General features: G+C 34.1%; 1 protein-coding gene across 8 annotated transcripts in view; it reads left to right on the top strand.

The window, feature by feature from the left end:
- The first annotated feature begins 657 nt into the window (after window positions 1–657).
- The window catches only part of INIP (INTS3 and NABP interacting protein), a 51,008-nt gene continuing 28,549 nt past the window's right edge, over window positions 658–23,116 (top strand). The window contains exons 1-5 of one of the 8 annotated variants that reach the window (XM_007498149.3): window positions 659–897; window positions 2,195–2,279; window positions 3,395–3,467; window positions 4,396–4,470; window positions 16,948–16,979. In XM_007498149.3, the coding sequence (XP_007498211.1) occupies window positions 4,418–4,470; window positions 16,948–16,979 (85 nt within the window). In that variant the 5' untranslated portion in view covers window positions 659–897; window positions 2,195–2,279; window positions 3,395–3,467; window positions 4,396–4,417. Of the gene's footprint in view, window positions 898–2,193; window positions 2,280–3,270; window positions 3,317–3,394; window positions 3,468–4,395; window positions 4,471–16,947; window positions 16,980–23,116 lie in introns of those variants that run through there. The other 7 variants (XM_056806616.1, XM_007498151.3, XM_056806619.1 and 4 more) reach the window with 7 other exon arrangements.

The following is a 23,116-nucleotide window of genomic DNA, read 5'->3' as shown; positions in this document are numbered from 1 at the left end:
CTGAGTTTAAATTCAACCTCATGCACTTTACTAGCTGTCTGATCCTACCAAGCTGCTTCACCTGTTTACCTCACTTTCCTCATGTGTAAAATGGAGATAATCATAGCACTTACCTCCAAGACTTGTTGTGAGGGTCAAATGAGAGAATAATTGTAAAGTGCTTAGCAGAGAATCTGACATACAGTATTATATTTAACATAGTAAATATTACTATATTTATTGTTATAATTTTATTAGTAGTATTTGTATTAACTATGTCTATAGTTAAATTAGCATAATAATAAATGTTTTATACACAACGCTTATATGTGTTAGCTGTTATTATTTTTTATTATTATTCCCGATTCCAGGTCCAGCTCTCTGCGCCACCTAGCTGCTACTTCTCGCAGGTAAACATGCTGGTTACACGGAGTTCTCTAAGACTGAGGCCAACAGAGCCTGCCGCAGCTCTCCTCTTCTATCCCATCCTGGACCATCATTTAGCCCTAGGATTCTCAGAAAATATCACACGCCTATAACTACCAAAAAACCTAACAATACTAACTATTGTCAAATGAAATAAGTGAGGTTGTGAAAACCATATTCAAAGTATCGCGTGTTTGCGTACGTACGTGCATGCGTAGGAACGTACCTACGTGACCTCGCTCGCCTCCGTGCGGCACGCGGTCGTCCGAGAGGGAAGGGGCGGAGGACAGGATATCTCTTGTCCAGTTGTTGCGACGGTTTCCGTTTGGAGCCGGAAGAGCCAGGCCGGTGGCGGGGCTGAGGGACTGGAGAAGCTGAGCTGGGCTGAGTGGAGGGGTCGGGACTTGTCCCGGCGTATGCAGAGCCGTAAGACCCTCCAAAATCTGGCTCCCCAAAGAGCAAGTACTCCGGGGCTTCGCCGCGCACCTATTTGTAAGTAGGAAATTGTCCCTTTTCGCTCCTGCTTGGAGTTGATATCATTTATCACGAATTCTTAAAAAAAAAAAACCGCTCCTCGGGGAAGGAAAGGGGTGTGTGGGTAATAGAGTTGAGAGTCGGAGAAGGAATTAAAAGCGGAAAACGCCACTGTTTATTTATCAGTAATGCAGAACTCGTTCCTTGGGTCCTATCTGTGCCCCAGGTCTGCCCCGTGTGAGGAGGAGGGAAAAAAGCCCCAAGAAAGGGGCTTGGAAGCGTGCCGCTTTGACGGGCTTTGTCGCTGTCCAAAGGGGAGGATAGCAGAAGAACGTCCCTCTAGAGTGAAAGCTCCTTGAGGGCAGGCACTGGTTTCTTTTCTTTGTGATGCGGATATCCCGTATAGTGTCTGGTATGACTTTAGAGCATAATTAGTGCCAATTGAATTTGCGCTCACTTTGCATAAATGTTATTGACCATATAAAGGAATGTTTGGAGGATGAATTTGTTGGACCCAGGGAGGAACACCATGGACAGTTAACCCTTTTCTTCGCCCACTGCATAATAAATGCTTGTTGACTGACAGTGGTGGTGCTAAGGTTTAGAATACTAAATATAGAACAATAGCAGTTCTTTGGGGGGAACGAAAGATGTAAGCAAATGCCACCTGATGAAAGACTTATAGCTGCTTGTCGTTTTAGAGTATTAAATAGTACACTTACAAGAAGATGTTCATGGTAAAGGATATAAATAAATGCCGTATTTTAAGTGATAATAACTGTTTAAAGAGTAATTGGCAATTTAGATATAAAATAGTACAATTCTTACTACTAGATGTTCAAGTCGAAATATCTAACTAAATGCCAAGTGATAAAATACTTGTAGCTGCTTAAGTGACAGACTTTTCCTGATCAGACTGCAGCTATTCAAAGGCCTCAGTTTTGGGGCAATGTGTGAATGAATGGGTGGACGTTTGCTTTGCTGGTCCCTCCCTCATTGACCAGAAGACTATACTACCCTGCACAGATGTGCATTAAACTTGAGCTTGCTGAATATCCTCAAAAAAACCCAAATAAGTTTTAATTGTCTTTACATTCTTTATAGCCAATGAAAAGTTTGGGTGAATGAATAAAAGTTTTGTTGAATAGGATCTCTGATGTACCTAAAAAGCAAAACAAAACCCAAAACACCAGTCCACAGAACTGCTATTGTTGCAAAAGATTAAGCAATTAGTGGTCATTTAAATGAAGATAAAGGAAAGCAGATCTGATGCTTACAGTTGCTGAAGTATGACTTCTTATATATTTATTTACAGGATGTTCTAAACCTAACTGCCTTAATTGCTATTGAAGATAATTAAACAGCAAATACGAGCATGGCAACAAATCCCCCTGGACAAGGTAAATTCATATTTGAATCTTTCTATGTATATATGAGTAAGGGGAAAGGGTCTTAGAATTTTATTTGTAGTCTAAGATGGAAAAAGGCAGAGCAAAGTAAAACTGCACTTAAAGCTGACTTAGTTTGTTATACCAGGCCCCCTAAATATTGTGACATTATATTCAGTGTCTGATGACCCACTTTTATCTATGGGCTAAGAATGTTAACTTTATAAATCTTTAAGTTTGTGGCAGAGCTAGGATTTAATGTTTTCTGTTTGCAAACCTAGCTGTTTAAAGAAGATAATTTTGTTATTAGGCAGCATCCAGAACCTTAGTATTACTAATCTTTAAACTCCTACACATATATGACCCTGTTTTTTTTTTGGGGGGGTTGCCTTTCTTTGAATCCCCCCCCTTTCTTTGAATCACTGTACATAGCACAGTGCCTAGCATATAGTAGGCACTTGATAAATACTTATTCAGTAACTATTGATTGACTGAATCAAATAGACATGTTCCTTGCTTTCAAGGAGATATATTCTAATATGGAAATAATCCATGTGAAAATAATTCCTAGAGATAAATTACAACCTAAGGTTTTTATGACTAATTTTCTTTACTCTCCTTCCCCATTTGTTATTATTATTATTTTTAGGGAAAGTATATTTCTGGATTTGAAGGGTAAGAGCGAAATAATATAGGTTTAAAATTGTAATAATTTCTCAGTGTATTATTTTTAACCTTTGGAATTTTGGTTCTAATCTGAAAAACAAAAGAAAAATTTCTGCCACTTTGGACTTTTCATTTGGAATTTCATGAATTAGTTCAGCCACTTATTTGAATGCCACTTTACATATCGTTCAAGTCCTTATTGTAACCCTTCATATTAATTTGATGTTATTCTTTATAATCTTTATCCTTTGTCATCAAGCATTTTGGGGATATTTCAACTTCCTGAATGTATACTTTAATGTTAGGCTAGAAGTTCTCAATTTTTGTGTTTTAATAGACCAAGGAGCCCCAGTGGAATGGTACAGGGAGATTGGAGAAGGAGGGTAAGAGGATAAGGATTTGTTCATACATAAATTTGTTCACCTTTTATTCCCAAACCTTTTCCCCTTTGCTTCTCTCAGACTAGACATCCGGTCCAAGAGCCAGCTACAAGATAATGGTCATAGAGAAGGAGAGAAAAGGAGCAGGTATAAGGTAAAACTTTCTCTCCTGCTCCTTTTCCTTCCGAGGTCTTTGGGCCTGGTAAAAGTGATATTTGGGACCAAAGATATGGAAATCATTATTCTGTTGATGTGAACATCAGGGTTTATTTGGTGCTGGCTGAAACTTTATTTCCTTTTTGATGTCTTGTGATTTTATAGGATCATGTATTTGCATTGTAGTTTTAAGTCGAAGGAAGGTTTGGGGAGGGTAGGAAGATGATTTTTTACAGAATATTCTATTCTGACTTTCAAAAGTCACTTGTTTGCTTGTTCTATAAATGTGTATATCTACTTCAAAATGAATTCTTATGAAAAAACAAATTTACTTTAAAAAGATTATTAGTTTATCAAATCATTCATTTAGATTTTGGGACTGCCTTGTGGCAGTGTGAATTTATATTGAGTTTTTGTTTCAGTCTACTAACGCCCCAGAATCTTTTTCATATAATTATTGTCCAGTCATGTCTTCCCCATCTTAAACTTACAAAGTTGATTTTTTTTTAACCAAATGGTAGGACTTTACTTTTTTCCCTATTCAACTTTTTCTTACTGGATTTGGCCCGCCATTCTAAACCTTTTGAGATCTTTTGGGATCTTGATTCTCTTATCCAATGTATTTACTATACGTTTTAGCACCATGCCATTAGCAAATTTGATAAAACATGCCATATATGCCTTCATTGAAGTCATGGATACAAGTGTAGCACAAAGAAGGCAATGGCTAGAATCACCTTCCTTCAGGTTGACATCATTACATTAATCACTATTCTTTGGTTGGGTCATAAAGAACTGTGGTGAAAATTTGGAATTATGAGGAGGGTATAGAAAAGGGGGTGGAAAAGCTTTTGATTGAAGGGGTTGGTTGGAAAACTCATGACAAGATGTGGCAGTTTTCATTCTGCGATCTTGGTGTCTTGTAGATTATGAATGACGATTTAGCTCATGACCAACCCCAGGAAGAAGTCATTCAGTACCAACCAAACTGTTCTCAGAAGGTAATTAAGAAAAAAATCATGTTGTAATATTGTTTGGAGAAATGATAGGCAGAGCCTAGATAAAATAGTTGAAACTTGGTCAACTTACCTTTTGTAGAATGTTATTGGGTTATCAGCAGAGTGGTTAGAAATTTAGTTTGTCGTTAGCTCTGAAATAAACGTGATGTTTAGGTGAAACATTGAAGCATTAGTTGGATAATTATTTTGCATTTTAAAATTTACATTGGTCATCAAAACATATACTAAATGCTATACTGAGAAGTAGTAGCCGTACCATTATAACACACCAGTATAATCAATGTTATATCAGTTAATGTTGGCATAGAGTAGGGAAAATTACTGCTTAACTATCTTTGAATTGAAGATGACAGCTTAATTAGGAAAAGCTAGAAATTTTAGGACAATTCAGTTTTTGCCAACACTTGCATCAATTTTATCAACTAATTATAAAAGTTTATTTTGCTTCTCTTTCAACTTCCTCTTGGAATCAACATTGAATTATCAGCAATGTGAAGAATTTAGTGGGGTATATTTTATCCCCATTCATTCAAGTTTCTCCATCACCCTGCAACATACACAGCACCAGCACATCCTGGTCCCCTGGTAGTGCTTCTTCACTTTGAGTTCTTGTGACATCAGAAAAGAAATTACTTTTAATATAAGCCAAAATGAAGCTTAGTTAAAAAATGCAAATCTACAGATGAAAAAAAAATCATGCAAAGCATTTCAAATTAAAATAAAAAGAATTTTTGTTTATACTTTTTCCTCCATTAGTAAAAATAATTGAAGATTCACTATAATTTCAATTCATACTCATTGTAGTTTTTTAAAAAATATTCACTCCTGGTTCAAAAATATTTTCCTTGTCCAATTTATTATGATAATACATCCTGTTAATATATTAGAATTTAAATAGCATGTGGTCTCCAGTAAAAATGGTAGAAAGAGAAGGTAAAGGGAAGTCATATTCATAACAATCTTTGTATTTCCATGCCACTCCAGATCTGTTATTTATTTCAGTATGAATTATAAATTTCTTAACATTTGAGTTATTTTCTGAGTTTCTTTTTTTCTACTTTCTGGGTATAATTTGATTTTTTTAGATGTAACAATTGTTATTTGTTTCTTTTGCCATTTTAGACATTTTATCTGGTTCTTAATACATTTTCCTTTTTTTTTTTAATAAGACATCTATTAATTCTAGCATCAGTGGCTTGATTTCTATCAAATTCTTTTATTACTGATCATGATTTTCTTTCCAGTGTTAAGGTGTCATTTATCCATTTTAAGATGTCTAAGACTATTTTATGTCATTTTTCCCCCCATTTGATTTTCTTTTTTAGCTTTTTCAGATGTTTCATAGTATTTTTTTCATTTTATCAATAATCTTCCTAGCTCTACATTTTGGCTAATTTTGGCTCCTTGTTTTTCTGAGCTGTTTTTTCTTTTTTTCCATAGGGACTAGGTCAAGCAAGATACAACAACTTTAGGATTACTGAAATCCTGAATAATTAAGAAAAAATCTGAGTAATATATAATCTAGAAATTTATTCAATAAAAATGTTCAGTTAAAAAAACAAGAGATATAATGCAAATAGGGACTTGAGAGCAGAGAATTTTAAATTAAAATCTTCTTGATAATGTACTTGGTAAGGATGAATGAATATTCCATAATGAGGACAGACCACTCCAAGAAGAAAGACAGATTTGGCATTCCAAAGGACATTATTCTGAATGATAATAGGTTTTACTAGGAGAATAGATCATTTAGCGAAACCAGAATATGACACACATATACATACATTTGTCCATGCATGCATATATATGTACACACACACACACACACGTTAGAAATGAGTCATGAATTCAGAATTATCTGTCCAGCAAAACCAAATATTTGTATATCACCAAGTATTATTTGAAGATAAGAGATAGATACATGTGAATCTCATAAACTTTGAAGAATTCACAAAAAGCTATGTCTAGCCCCTTGAAAATTAGGCAGAAAAATACATTATTTAAAACAGATCTCCCTTTTTAAATAAGGATAATCTAGTTGGAAATTAAATTAAAAAACCTTCGGAGTAATTTTTGACTAAGTCAATGAATATTTTAGATAATTTTTGAGATAAGAGATAGAGAAAAGTGAGGAAGGGGGAAAAGATACAATAATTACAAAGCAAAACTCCTAAATTTTGAAGAGATAATCAAGAGTTGAAAAAACTTACATAAGTGGCAGACTGGGAGCACAGAAGATAGAGTGCCAGGCCTAGAGTCAGGAGTACCTATATTCAAATGTGTCCTCACATAGTTCCCAACTGTGGGACTTTGGGCAAATCACTTAACCCCATTTGCCTTGACCTTGCCACTCTTCTGCCTTAGAACTGATACTAAGACAGAAGGTAAGGGGTTTAAAAAAAAAAGAAGAAACTTAAATAGGTAATGGCCCAGATATTTTGTTTAGAGTTGTTTTATTCAATTTGCAATAAATGTTAGTATGAATAGGAAAGATTGTATTTCTTTTAATTGAATAGTATTTGAATAAAGAATGGTAGAGTAAAAAGTAAATTTAAATAATTGTCATGATGAAATTGTAAATATCCTGAAATCTCAAAGAAAAAAGGTCTCTGTAAGAACAATTTTTAAACATACCATGACAATGATATGTAGTAAACATACTTGTTATTAACTTACATAGCTCTATTTTGAAAGGTTGACTTAACATTTAATACCTTTGCTAATTTGTGAAAAATATGAGTGGCATTCATGCTAATGGACAAAGGTAAGGTGAAATCAGAAAGCATTAAGGGGATGAATAAGAACATCATATAATGCTAAAAGATTTCATTCAAAATGAGAGTATATCAATCTTAAATGTATTTGGACCTAATTGACAATGAAAGAAAAAACTTACAATATTATAAGAATAAATAGATAAAATTTCCCAACATTATATTATTAGTTTTTAACACTCTATCTAGGTGTACCCAACAAAAAAAATTAAAAATTAGAGTTACTAAAATACTACACAACCTAGATCTATCAGGCATATATAGAGAATACAGTGAGACAAAAAATTATTATATATATATCTATTTTTGGAATTTTATTACATATCCTATTACATAGAAGAATGGGTAAATTTAATTAAAAGAGTAAAAATAAAGCTAGAAATGAGTAATACTGTGAGTAAAATATGGAGGTTCATGTGGTAATAACTAAATCAGTACCTTTGTTAAAAAGGAAATGGTAAAAAACCAAATTATAAGTAATAATGGCAATCTAGATATTGCATATTACAATCTATAAGACTCAAAACTATAGTAAGAGACCAATCTATAACAATTAAATACTAAGAAAGAAATCTTGTTAGTTGATTATACTTAAGTTTAGAAGAAAAACAAAACAGTATTTCAGCAAAAAAAGATAAATAACAAAGATAAGACCAGTGATTTCTCAAGTTGAATATATATAAACATTTAAAGCTAACCAGAACCAAACTTTTTAAAAAGAAAAACAGAATTCATGAATTTTAGCAGTCTAGTAAGAAACAGAATAGAGAATGCAAATTACCAAAATTTTAAAGAAAGAAGAGAAAAATATGTCAAGAAAATTAGAAGTTGGCTAATTTGGTTATGTTTGTAAATTTCAGAATTTAAAAATTTTAAAGAAATGGGAGACTTTTTAAAAAACAAAAACTATAAAAATCAACATAGAGGAAGTAGATTCCTAAATATAACAATTTATAATGAATTATTAGAATAAGAATAAATTTATGCTACCCTGCAGAAAGGCTCCAGAACCAGGCAGAATCACAAAATGAATCTACCAAATTGTTAAAGAACAAATAATTATTATGTAGTAGAATGTTTGAAAACAGAGAAAAGTAGTAGGCTTCCCAATTACTTCTCTCAGATGAAATGGTTTTAATAACTAAAATTGAAAAAGAAAAGACTGAAAGAGAAATTTACAGGGTATTTTCAATAATAAAATTTGGATATTACTGAGGACAGCAGAAGAATTAATCTTCTGGAGTGGTTCAGGAGGGCCAGAGTCTCATGCTCATTCCATAATCACTCTTGTGACAGTCACATACCAAAATTATATAATTTAAGCACTAGAATATGTTTTAGTTGGATGACCTCAATGACCAAAAGAATCTTTGTCATAACATGCCTAACAAGTGACTGTCCAGCCTGCACTTGAAGACCATTCTACTTTTGGGCAGCTCAAATTGTCAGGAAGTTTTTCTTGGTGTCACCCTTAAATTGACCTTTGCAACTACCCTGCATTGCTCTTCATTCTCTCCTCTGGGGTGGAATAGATCAAGTCTAACCCTTTCTCCACATGACAGGCCCTCTCATATTTGAATACAGCTATCATGTCTCCTGAATTGTCTCTTTTCCAGACTACATATGTTCAGTTCCCTCAACAGTTCCTCATACAAGAGGTCAGAGAAGGGATCAAGCATTCATTAAATGCCTATTTTGTGCCAGGCATTGTGTTAAGTGCTTTATAGATCTTATCTCATTTAATTCTCACAACAACCTTGTAAGGTAGGTGGTGTTGTTATCCCTGTTTTACTGTTGAGGAAACTTAAGCAGACACAAGTTAAATAAGTGGCCACAGGTCACATAGCTAATCAGTTTCTGCAGTTAGATTTGAACTCAGGTCTTCCTGACTCTCAGTGCTCCATCCACTATGCCCAGTGCTCTACTATGCCACCTAAGTGACATGGATTCAAGGCCTCCCCAACCTATAATTCTTTTCTGTATGCTCTCCAGTTTCTATTAGTGTCCTTCTTAATATGTGGTGCCCCAAACTGAATGCAGTACTCCAGATGAGGGCTGATGAGAACATAGTATATTAGATTACTTCTCTTCCTAGAAACTGTGCCTCTCTTAATCTGCCCAAAATCAAATTGGGTTTTTGGCTTGCCACATCACATTGCTAACTCATATGGAGGTTATAGTTCACTGAGACTTTCAGGTCCTTACCAGAACAACTACTATTTAACCATGCCACTTGTGAAATTGATTTTTTTATATTAAGTGTAAAAAATTTTTTTTTAAATCTCTCTTGAATTTGATCTAATTGGATTCAGCCAGTGCCCTAGCTTTTTGGATCCTGATTCTGTTATCCACCATGTGAGCTCTCCCTCCCATCTTAGTGCCATCCATAAATTTGATAAGCATTCTACCTAAGCTTTTCTACATGTCTGATAAAATTTTAAACAGCATAGATCTTTGGGGTACTACTCCTTGGAGAGCTCTTACCATATTGACATTATATCTCACAACTACTTTTTGAGTCCAGCCATCCAACTAGTTTTGAGTGCATCTGATTATAATATTATCTAATCCATTATCTGACCTCTTTTCCATGAGAATGATACTTTATGAGAAGGCTTTTGCTAAAATCTAAGAAAACTATATCTACAACATTTCCTTATACTAGTTTAACTTTTCTATAATGAGGAAATGAAACTTGGTTTGGTCTGACCTATTATCAATGAAGCTATCAGATTTTTAAAAAACTATTACTTCTTTTTCTAAATATTTGTCAACCATCTCTTTCCTGATCTAGAATTTTCTCAGGAATAGAAGTCAGATTCATTGGTCTGTAATTTGTAGACTTGGTTTTATTTCCTTTTTTGAAAATCATGTCCACCTTTGCCCATTTTTAAGGTATCTTTCCTGTTTTCTATAATCTTAGAAATTTCAGATAGTCACTCGGCAATCATACCTGCTATTTCTTTCAGACCAAAGTATATATAATTCATGTGGTCCAGATTGACTTGTATTCATTAAGAGCAGTTAAGTATTCTCTTACTAGCTCCTTATCTTGGACATCATCTCTGACATTTGTTTTAGTCTTGACATTTCTAGGATAAAGAACAGTCTCCTTTGTAGAAAATATAGGAACAAAGTAAGAATCAAGCAGCTCCCCCTACTGTCTGTTGCCAGGAAAAAACATCCTATTCATCTTACACTTGGGCCTCTGCCAATGAAAATGCTTCACTTTCCCAAATTTATTTAAAGATTTTATGTAATATAAAACAAAATGCCAAGATTTCACTTAATAGAATTAGACAAAGCTTTAAAAATTAATATGAAATTTATATAGGCAAAATATGCAGTGGAACTCTGAAAAAGAGCATAGATGGAGAGGGAATTGTATTGCCAGGTTTCAGAATATAAAAAAGTAATGATTCAGTTCAATTCACCAAACACTATGATTCTGCTTTAGGTAAGGCACTGTGCTAGTGTCTAGGGACACAAAGACAGCAGATGGTCTTCAAGGAGGTTATATTCTGTTGATAAAATTGTCTGTTACCTGCAAAAACATAGAAAAAGATCCATAGGAAAGAATAGAGAAACAAGACCTAAGGTAATATAAGAGATTAGAGTTAGATAAATTAATGATTTTCAAACATTGGGAAATGGAGTCATCTGAAGAAAAATATATGGGAAAATTGAATTACTGTATTAGATCCGTATTTCACAACACATACTATTAATAAACTATCTGGATCTGTAATATAAAAAGAAACTCAATAAAATAGAAGAAAAGAATAATATCTCAGTTACAAAGGGGGAAAAGTTTTTTTCAAACAAAAGAATTTTGGAGACAAAATCAATGTTTGGAATATATACAAAGACAGATCTTTTTTGCATTACTCACCTACTCAAATGTTTTTGTGATCTTATCAATATGAATGTTCCTGCTGTTGATATAGAAGATTATTGCCCATCCAGTGCAGCTTTTTAGCCATGCCCTCCCATAAGTTTACTAATAGAGGTTTACTATGTTGAAATCTTTCACTTTCTTTTGACATTGTAAAGATAGCAATGAAGCTCATATTCTGTCCAGCAGTAATTCTTTGTCTCAGCACCTGAGGAGCCCATCTTCCTTTTTGTTCATACATTTTCAATAATATCCTTTACCCCACATCTTCACAGTTATTACATATTACAGTCTGCTCACACCCATCATGAATCTCTTCATTGTCCTCTGTTGATATTGTTTTAATTCTTCAAAGTTAAAAGTGTTCCATGAGTTGGCATCCATATGAGTATTGTATTAAAAAGATGAGCCCTTGTTTTAGGAAGAAGTTTGGAGTCAGTAAATTAGCCCTGCAATTTTCCACAGGCAGACCAGGCTGCTTTTTTCTACCTGTTTAATTCTATGCCCAGTTGTGAATTTTGTATGACAAAAAGCAAAATTCCTAAAGTGTAAAGAAAAGAAACATTGAGGAAAATATTTGCAATAAATAGATTAAAGATCTAACATCCAGGTCTTATGAAGAATTGATATTCATGTTTATATAATGTGTATATGCTTAAGAGTAATGCCATCCATTAGAGAAATGGTCAAAGAATGTGAACAAATCATGTTTGAGGGAAGAAATACAAAGTTTTTTCAACCATTTCATTATATAAAAAAAGAACAACAAAAAAGGACCAGGTATAAAATCATGGGCTTGGTTTTTTAAGCATCTATTAAATTTAATAATATAGAAACAAAACTGCCAGTTGTCTCCTAATCTTTTTGTTTTATTTGTCTAATGTTTAATTGTTCTTTCTTTTCATCTATACACATTCATAGTCACTAACCCCCCCCACCTCAGAAGCCCACCCTTTTTGCAAATGAGCATAATCAAACAAAACAAATCAACACCTTGAGCATGTTCCAATATGTAAAGCTCATTCTGTCCCTTTATTCTGCCATCTCTGTTGAGAGCCAGTAAGCATCTTTCATCATCAATCTTTATAAATCATGATTTTTTTACTATAAGATTTCTGTAGCCTTTCAGAGTTGTTTAACTTTACCTCATTAAAGTAATTATGTAAATTGTCTTAATTCTACTCATTTAACTCTTATCAGTTCAAACTTCCCAAGTACAATTAATAACTAAATGAAACATAATTGAGATTTCTTAATCATAGAAATCCAAACCAAGATGAACTTAAGAGATCACATTATACTATTTAGGGACAAAATAGAAAGTTATTCATTGTTACAAAGGCTATAAGAAATTTGGCACTTTAATTCTTTTTTGTACATAAAGGGAGGGAGGAAGGGAGAATGGAAAAATGGATGAATGGATAGATAGATTTCCTATTATGTGCCAGACACCAATGCTAAGCACTTTACAAATTTCTCTTGTGATCCTCAGGACAATGCTCTGATAGACCCTACTGTTAATCCCATTTAAAAGTTAAGGAAACTGAGGCATAGAGAGGTTAAGTGACTTGCTCAGGGTCACACATTGTATCTGAGGTTGGATTTGTATTTAGATATTCCTGACTTCAGACCTGGAACTTCATCCACCAAACCATGTAGGTAGGATAGATTACTATAGATTTTTTTTTTTAACACTTGCTTTCTGTCTTAGAACAGCACTATGTATTAATTCGAAGGCTGAAGAATGCTAAGGGTTAGGCAGTAGGGGTTAAGTGACTTAAATCCAGGGCCACATAGCTAGGAAGTATCTGAGACTAGATTTTAACGTGGGACCCTTTTTCTCCAGGTTTGGCACTCTATTCACTGAACCACCTAGCTGCCCCACTACAGACTTCTTGGAGATCAATCTGGCATTGTACCTTGAATGTCATAAAATGATTATACACTTGAACCCAGCAGTCCAAGAATATTATAAAGAGTATTAAAATGAAAAGAAAACAGAGACCAACATATACAAAAACATATCATAGTTATTTTATTTGTATTACTGAATATTTGGAAGCAACCAGTAAATTCAGCTATGAAGAAATGACTAATTAAATTATGGCATATGGATTATTTTTTTTTTTTTGCAAGACCTGTAATTTTAATAGTGTGGGCAGTTGCAACTCTTCTAAATTACTCATGGTCCTGAAGCTATTGTTTAACATGTTCCTAAGATAACACTTGTCTCCAAGACTGCCTCTGTCTGTTCCTTTGTGGTATAAAAATAAGAAAAAGAACAACAGTGTGGAAGGACTTAAATGAAATGAAAACTAAAAGCATAAAATCAGCATATATAGTGACTATACTCATTTTAACGGAGACAGTACAGCTTCATAAGTACACAGCCAGATTCACAAAAGAAAACAGAACAAATTTATAAAAATTTTGTTTAAAAGCCTGCTTATAGGGCTATGTTGGCAAACCGATGGCACTCATGAGGCTATTCCCCTCCCGCTCTCCACCATGCCTGAAGACATTTCTCTCATGTCCTTCCCCTCTGCCCAGCAGCCCAATGGGAGCACTTCTTCCCTCCCCTGTCTGGGATAAGGGGCTAGCTCACGTGTGACGTGCAGTTTGGCTACTTGGTCTCCAAGAGGTTCGCCATCACTGTTGTAGGGCTGTTATCTTTTCTTAAAATGTAAGTAGTTTAAATATTAGGTTTTAATGGAAAGTTTACCCTGTGGTCTGATTGTTATTATTTGTCAGGAATTTATATTTATTTAAATAAAATTTATCGAGTTTATATTTAACATAACATTTGCCTAGTTTTTGTTCTTCGGTAAAGACTTTCATAACCAGTAGGGGGAGCCTATGGTACATTTTATAGGACTCCTAGAAAATAATTTTTTTTAAGGTATTTGTTATTTATCAGAATCTTTGACAAGTTGTACCACATTTGTTTTAATATATTAAGCTATTTTGTATATGAAGTTTTAATATGGAATTTGGTGAATAAATTTAAACAAATTTATATTTATATCCCCAATACTTAGCATGGTGCCTGTTACATATATAGGTTAGGTGTTTAATAAGTATTGACTGACTGAATATTCTACGTATCTCAGAAATGATTATCATAACATCTGTGTGCAGAGAAAGCAAAGAAATTACATGATTGTTAGTTTGTTTTTACGGAGTAATTCTTTATGTTTTATTTTGACTCCCTATTGCCTCTAGGATGAAATATAAAGTGTTCAATTTCTTTTAAACCCCACCTGATCTCATTTTACATTATTCCCCTTTCAGCACTTTGTGATTCAACCAAACTGTTCTTTCTGTTTCTTGCCCATGACACTGCGTCTCCTGCCTTTATGCTGTAGCACTGGCCATCTCTCATTCCTTCCTTGATTTTACTTCCTTCTTATCTTCACCTCATTGAATACATCTTTTTTTCTCAGGTGCAACGTAGGTAACAGTTTGTACATGAAACATTTCTTGAACTCCCTTAATTACTAAGTATTTTTCTTTCCTAATTACCTTGTATTTATTCTCTTTCTGTCTCTTATTTATTCTCTTATTTCTGACTCTACTTATGTTCTTATCGTTTTCCCCATTAGAATGTTGAGAGTAGGGATTGTTTCATTCTTTTTATTTGTAGTGATGTCCCCTGCACATAGTGATAAATGTTTGTTGATTGATTCCCCCACCCCCACCCCTCCGTGTTTCCAGGTCACAGTTGCCTCCCCACATGCTGGGGATCTGGGGTCATCTTGCAGACATTTGACATTGCAAAATAAATCTAGGATCCTTTGTAGAAATCTATCATAAACGTTTGAGAACTAGAGACTAATTTAGGAAAATCAGAGTCTTAGGAATGGTTATAGAGAGTAGAATAGTTAGTGAAAGGCCTTCTTCTAAACACTTTTGGATTCTCATCCCAGGAATTTACTACCTGGGTGCTATAGGGGAGATTCCTGCTTTGATTGTGTTGTTGGATTAGATGACTTATAATATTTCATTTTTAAAATTCTGTGATGATAATAAAGATGATAGCATACATTTTAAGGATGGGGCACAATTTATCTTTCTTCTTTTCCTCTTCCCTTGGCAGAACTAAATCAGAATAGCCTCATTGTACATTTCTGGAGTAGTTTAGAATTTCTAGGGAAGCCTAGAATTGAATACTCTGCTCCTATTTAACCTTTAGAATCCTAATGTGTGCCTTTCTCTGAATACCAACTTGGGTATGGCTTGCTGAGGCTTTCTTAAGTAAACTTTGGTACCAACTGCATTACCCCTAATGATACTGAGTCTCTGAAACAGAACCTGAATAGTTTCTGTTCAGCTGAAGTCCTGTAATCAGTTGACTTTTTGTAACAAATAAAAGAAAATTGAACATGAATGGTAGCTCTTAGAAAGGAGGGAGGGGGGAGTATATACATACTTCTATATAATGTTGTTTTTAATGACATTGTTTATTATACAGTCAGCATGCATGGTAGTAGATACTATGTCCATATAATAAGATTTAACACTACATATATTTATATAGAATGCAGTCAGTCTGTGAATTAATTTTAAATTCTGGTTGGTGAGATAGTTCTTAGGAAAGACTTCCCAAGTACAAGGCAGTGGTGCTGGGGCTTCTTGGTTTGGTAGAAATTTCTGTCCCAGGGATAGTCTGGAACTTTGCTTTATGCCTGGCCCAGGACCTATAGCAAGAAAATTATTGGTTTTCCTGTGAAAGATCTGAATTAAAGGTGTGATTTCTGATTCTTGCTAGTTGTATGATCAGGTTCAAGCTTCTAAGGCTCAGTTTCCTAATCTGTAAAATGGATATGATAATATTTATACTTGTATCATAGGATTGTTGTGAGGATAAAATTAACAAATGTATATAAAGTGATATTCATATAATCTACAGTTTTTATTAATAGTATTTTATTAATTATTATGGAACCACTTTTAAAGCTATCATGGAGCCAAGTACTGTGGTGTACCCCAAGTACCCCAAAGCCTTTTGAAGTCCAGATTTGTTATTCAAACCTTTGCTATGTGTTATATTCATTTGAAAACTTTTCATTTAGCATTTTTCCTGCCAGTATAATCATATTTTAGTGATTTAGTGAGATTCAGTATGGATATTTCTTTCTCTTAATATGTCTTGGAACCCCTATATGCTATTTTATCCTGTGTGATTCTTGAATGTATCTTTCTGTAAGTCCTTCACTGGGGATTCATCTAGCCCCCCAAGTGCTACGTTGGAACTTTCATCCATTGTCTCTCGTTTCCAATACATTGTTAGCCCTTTCCTTTTTCTTGTCATACATGTCCTCAATTATGTTTTTTAAAATATCATACATTGAAGACAGATCAGTGATTTGAATTTCTGCTGATGAACCAAGAATTTACCACAATTTTTAATCCTTTGTATTTTTGTAACATGATTTACCTCTTCAGAAAGGCAAATGGAAAGATAAAGAAAAGGAGAATGGCAGGGGATAATTTGTTATTGATCAGCAAAAGCAAAGATAGATTTCTGGGGGAAAAACTGATTTGTAGCTCTCAGGTTAAAATGGATGTCATAGGATTCTGAGCTGCAAAGGGTCCTTAGAAATCATTTGTTCCAATCTCATTTTATGGCTGAGGAAAAAAACTAAGGCCTAGAGAGATTAAGTGACTTGAAGGAAAAAGGGTCACTGCAAAGAGTGAGACTAATAAATGTAGAAATGAAGATACTCTAAATACAAAATAGGCATTGTTTTTACTTATGCTTTATTAAAAAAAATATTTTTTGGGATATAGGAAATCAGTGCTTGAATCTTGGCTGCAAATGGGTAAGTGAAATATTACTGCATTCTGTCTTACAGACTTGTGGGATAGAAATTTATTGAACCATAATACAAGGGCCTATTATGAATTTATTCATTTATTCTTGATTACTCAACATTTTATATACATAGATTTTGGTATTTTCTGATTTGAATTTTTTTTCTTTCTACCAAAAGTTTAACTTTCTTCCATTTTTTTCTCTTTATATTTTTGGGGTTTTGTTTTGTTTTGTTTTTCTCTTCTTTTGATAATTGACTCATGGTACCCCCATAACTCAACATTGCATCCTGAGCTGAACTGGATGTTTTTTAACACCCGCTAATTAGTGGATTTAGAATGTTAAAAGAAAATCCCAAATATTCAATAATAATAAATCCCCCAAAATCTTTGATTAATTTGTCTGAATAAAAACAAACATCTTTTGTGATATATTTAATTGACAATATTTGATATAAAATATGTAGTACTAAAAAAACTATACTTAGCTAAAGGGATGCTATAAATTTTTAAAAGAAAACTGTTAATAGTATTGTATGATCTTTATTCATTTGTATAGTTAGATAGAAAATTTATATACATGATAGTTTGTTGAATTAAGATTTATTAGTGGCACTGATATTTGCTATAAAGTGAAAATTTAAGTCTATTCAGAGTCGACTTGTCAGAGGTGACATTTTTACATAAAACACATAGACCAGAATTCTGTTGTGGAATCAGTATTTCTGTAGTTGTTTTGAATAGCCTTCATATCATTTTTGCTCATTGCTAAACATGATATTTTTACTACCATTATAATTTTTTGTGCATATGCAAAGATAACTTGCCATAACAAAAATATTTAGCAGTAGGAGACCTCGACATTCCCCCAAAACCCAGGGTAAAGAATCTTTACCGGTTTCAAGCAGGTATTGTTTAATTCTATATGTTTATACAGTGGCTTAGCACAATGCCTAACACATAGTAAGTGCTGAATAGATAATTGTTGGTAGATTGATCCACTTTCAGGAATACTCATTCAATCATTCTCCAAGCTGTTGGTCTGTCATCCTCCTTCACCCAAAATCTAATCTTCATCCAACCTCAGGCCTTCTTTTATTTGGTATTGCAAATTTTATTTTCTATGTTGAAAAAGCTTCTGTTAAGATGTAATACATTCCAACAAATCTGGATCCTGGGAATATATGGTTATACCCAGGATACTGGGATTACTCTATTTACAGAGCACTATGACCCAGTATGCACATAGTAAACTAATTTTACAGGCTTGAGAGTACCTGTTTCTGAACATTGATTGTCCTCATTATTACTTCCTTCCTCATCAAAGTTCACTTTAAGGGCAAGCTCAAATTAGGCACACCTGCTCATAGCCTTTGTCATCATAAACTCACACTGCTATTGATTGTCTCTTGCTTTCACACTAGTGTGGGGAGGGGAGTGGCAGTTACCTAACCATGCCTTTTCTACCTATTAGAAACATCAAGAGCATGTTCCTTTATCATCTAGTGGGTAATTAACAATTATGGATAATTTAAAATCTTCTTTGCCTCTGCACAGAAGGACCTCCTTCAGATTTTATTAACAGTAATTTCAATCAATATTCCAGAGATTTTAGACATATCAGAGAATAATTATTACTTCAATGAAAATGACCAAATGACCATGTTGTGTGGTACTCCAGTGTTTCTTGCCAAGTCAGAGAATAAGTTATTGCAGCAAAAATACCTGATGTACCATTTTTTCTCATCTTAGAACAGATGCCTGAAATGAAGATTTCCATTCTTTCTGAACAAAAGTAAAATGTAATTACATTTTTAAAAATAGTTTCTTGAATTCATTCTTTCCTTTGTCCACTCCCACTGAGATTACCCTGGATTAGTCTGTTATTACCTCTTGTTTGTTCTGCTCAAATAGCCTTCAGTGACTCCCACATCCATTTCATCCTATTTACTTTCATTTTTTAAACTTTAATGCCTCTTGTATCCACATGGCTTATTCATTTATTTATTTTTTGCTTGTGGAGTAAACATCTAAATTCTTGTAGCCTGGTAATTAAACTCCTTCACAATTTGGCAATAGCCCATCATTTCCACCTTATCTCTCACTCTCACCCTATATCCATACTCCTTTCTGTCAGTGGCTCATCACCTCACACCTTGTCTCAATTCATTTAACTCTCTTCATTCCAATCCGTCCTCTATTCTGACCTTCACGTGAAGCTCTGACCATGTCATCTCCCTACTCAATAAATTCCCCTCCTCTCCCCATGAACTCTTTGATCCAATGAATTCAGCCTCCTTGTCATTCTTCAAACATGACACTCCCTCTCCTGATTGTTTTCAGTGTTCAGAAACATTTCCCTTCCTCATATCTGCCATCTATCTTCCCTAGCTTCCTTCAAGTCTCAACTCAGGTCCTACCTCCTGCAAGAAGCCTTTCCTCATCTTTCTTAACTTTAATACATTCCCTCCAAGACAACTTCCAATATATCCTATGTATATCTGTTTTGTATATAGTGTTTGGTGTGTTAGCTCTCCTTTTGGACTATGATATATTAAGAGTACAACAGAGAGTGTTTTTTTTTCTTTTTTCTTTTGTATTCCCAGTTGTTAGCATGGGGTCTGGCCTCTAATAGGTATTTAATAATTCCTAGTAGTCTTTCCAGGTGTTGTGAGATAATGGGTGTAGAGCATTTGGCACATCTTCAAGCACAATATAAATGCTAATTATTATGATTCTCATCAGCCTCCTGTCTGTTGATGATTTCATTCCCTGAGCCTTCTATAGCACTCTTGTTCAAGCAATTTTTAGAGAGCATTACAGGGGTGTACTGGTGATGATAACTTTTGAAAGAAATGTGTATCCTCACCCTTTTAAGTTGTATTTATAACATTTCCTTGAGTTAAGAAATCAATAAAGTAATACATTAAGTCCTGATTTGTAGCAATTACTGATTTCTTTTGTGTAAATGATCACCTTGAAATTTTATTAAATGCTCTTGTAAGCCTGTTAAAGCTGGTTTCAGAATATTCATGCTTCTATTATTCTCATACTCATAACCAAACTGACTTTGGACTCTTCACCAAGCACACCTTCCTCTTTCCTGTTTACATGCATTTGTCTATGGTATTCTTTTCTTCTGGAAAGTCCCTCCTTCCATTCCTCTTTTTTTCCCTATGTCTATCTTTCAGATCAAAAATCTGTCTTTTTATAATATTATTTTAGAAGACTTTTTTCTTTTAGATTTCATAGACTCTTTATATTCCTTAGAATTTGAAAAATAAATGACTACTCCACATTGAAAGGCAATATTTCCCAAGTTAGAAGGCACCCTTTGTTTCATAGTATAGCAGAGTAGGTCAAGACAAAAGATTTTTAAAAGATACTTTTAGGAAGAATGCAGACATAAGATGAGTTTACAACTTTGAAAAGAAATTAAAAAACTTATCAAACAGAATAATGTACCTTTATTGCAAATCTTTGTGACTTGGGCACTATTGAGACTCAAATTAGAACTTTTACAAGCTTTTGAATTTTTTTATTTTTTTATATTGTTCACTATGTGTAATACTGTTAACAATGCCTGTATACAGAAACACATAAAGTTAATAGTTCAAATTAGCACTCAATTATGAAATTAATTTTTCTTAAGGAACTAAATGGAAAATTAGTTACCAGTACCAGAATTTTAGAAATAGTTTTTTCTTTTGATCTGTTAAAATTTTTTATTGTGTGTACTTTGTATAAAGTATTATTTAGCAATATGGGACCTAAAGAGGGATAAAATGTATTTTTTTGCCTTAAAGTAATTTACAATTCATTTGGAAAAATAAAAGATAGCATGTAAGTGTACCATGTTTGTCTACCTCTCTGTCAGTCTGAACTTTATTCTCTTACCCTCTAATACTAATATCCAATCCAAGAAATAGCTATACACACATATGGAAGCCTGTTGATCAGAGACTTGGAGATCTAGAATGCTCCCAAAATCTGAGATTGTGACCTGTATAATTTAATATCACTGACATAGAAGTTTCTTAGATAATTCTTCCTAGATCACCACATTTCTTTATGACCATACTTAAAGAGTATTGATTAATAGATTGATAATATTCTGGAGGGAGTTAATCTAATAGAATGCATTGAGGATCTGGCCTCGACATTGTTCCAATCGGTAATTTATTAGTGATGTGAATGAAGTCTGAGTTGCCATGCTAATCAAGAATCTTTAAAAAAATAAAAATTTATTGTAATTTTTTTCATTTATATAAGCTACATTTCCCAGTATATCATACCCTTTCCAAGATAGCCATCCCTTATAATAAAGAATTGTTATAAAGAAGAAAATATTTCTATGCTGATCAACTTAATAAAGATTTGAAATAGGAACATATAATAGGTTTATTTGGTAACAGAATCTGGATTTTTAATTTAAAAAAAGGTCTTGACAGGTTAGAACCATGTTGGCTCTATGGTACATATGCTGGAGGGAGCTGCCTCCCTCCCCCTCTCCACCATGCCTGAGGACATTTATTTCTCTCATCATCTGCCCCTCTGCCCAGCAGCCCAAAGGGAGCATTTTCTCCTTCCCCTGTCTGGGTAAGTAGGGAGTGGCTCTCATGTGGTGTGAGGATAGCAGTTTGGGCACTCAATCTTTAAAGAGTTGGCTATCACTGGGCTATAGTCATGATCCAAATTTAATAAAATGTAATAGGATAAATATACGGTCCTACTAGTGGATTCAGAAAATCAACTGTGTAAATGCAGAATGGGTAACTGGGAACATATATGCCTAGACAATAGTTAGGAAAAAAAAGATTTGATTATTTTTTGTTTTTTTAATTAGAACCCTTACCTTCTGTCTTGGAGTCAATACTGGGTATTGGTTCCAAGGCAGAAGAGTGGTAAGGGCTAGGCAATGGGGGTTAAGTGACTTGCCCAGGGTCACACAGCTAGGAAGTGTCTGAGGCAAGATTTGAACCCAGGACCTCCTGTCTCTGGGCCTGACTCTCAATCCACTGAGACACCCAGCTGCCCCCACACTTGATTCTTAGACTGCAGTGCAAATTAGATAAGTCATGATTTGCTCACCTGCAGTATAATCTAAGAGTACTGCAGTACTATGCAAGAGGTATCACTAGATGAAATATACAACAAAATATATACTCCAGAAATTCTCACCTTTTTAGAGGTAGAAATATATACATAAAGTACATATAAAATAAAAATTTGGGTGAAGAATGACTTGTTGCTAAGGTGAAGGTTGGGTATAGGATGTCAGGAGCAACTCTGGTAGGACATGGCACCTGAACTGAGCCTTAATAGGAACTAGAGATCTCAAGAGATGGAGCTGAAGAAAGCATTCTTGAAATGGAAAATGCAAAGGCATAGAAATGAGAGACAGAATATTTTGAAAAGGGGGGTCATTGAGTAGACTGTTTGGTTTAGAACATCAGTTGCCTGAAGGAGAGTAACATGAATTGAGTCCAGAAAGGCAGTTGGGGGCCAGATTTTTAAGGGCCTTAAATTCTTTATTTAGAATATTTTTCCATTGTTACATGATTCATGTTCTACCCACCCACTCCACCCTCCTTCCTGGAGCTAATAAGCAAATCTACTGGGTTATACAGGTATCATTGTTCAAAACCTATTTTCTTGTTATTCATATTTGCAGTGGAGTGATCTTTTAACATTGAAATCCCTAGTCATATCCCCATTGAACTACGTGATCGATCATATGTTTTTCTTCTGCATTTCTGCTCCCACAGTTCTGGATGTGGATAGTGTTCTTTTTCATAAGTTCCTCAGTGTTGTCCTGGTTCATTGCATTGCTGCTAGTAGAAAAGTCTGTTATGTTTGATTGTACCACAGTGTATCCGTCTCTGTGTACAACATTCTCCTGGTTTTGCTCCTTTCACTCTGCATCAATTCCTGGAGGTTTTTCCAGTTTGCATGGAATTCTTCCAATTCATTATTCCTTTCAGCACAATAGTAGTGTTCCATCACCATCAGATTCGACAATTTTTTCAGCCATTCAAGGGCATTAAATTCTTAACAGAGCAGTTTGTATTTTAAATTAGAGGTAACAGGAAGCTATTGAAGCTTCTTGAGCAGGAGAGTGATATAATAATAGCTAGCATTTATT

The sequence above is a fragment of the Monodelphis domestica genome, chromosome 7 (genome assembly GCF_027887165.1).
Source record: "Monodelphis domestica isolate mMonDom1 chromosome 7, mMonDom1.pri, whole genome shotgun sequence".
Classification (NCBI taxonomy): domain Eukaryota; kingdom Metazoa; phylum Chordata; class Mammalia; order Didelphimorphia; family Didelphidae; genus Monodelphis; species Monodelphis domestica.
This window is presented reverse-complemented; position numbering and strand designations above follow the sequence as displayed.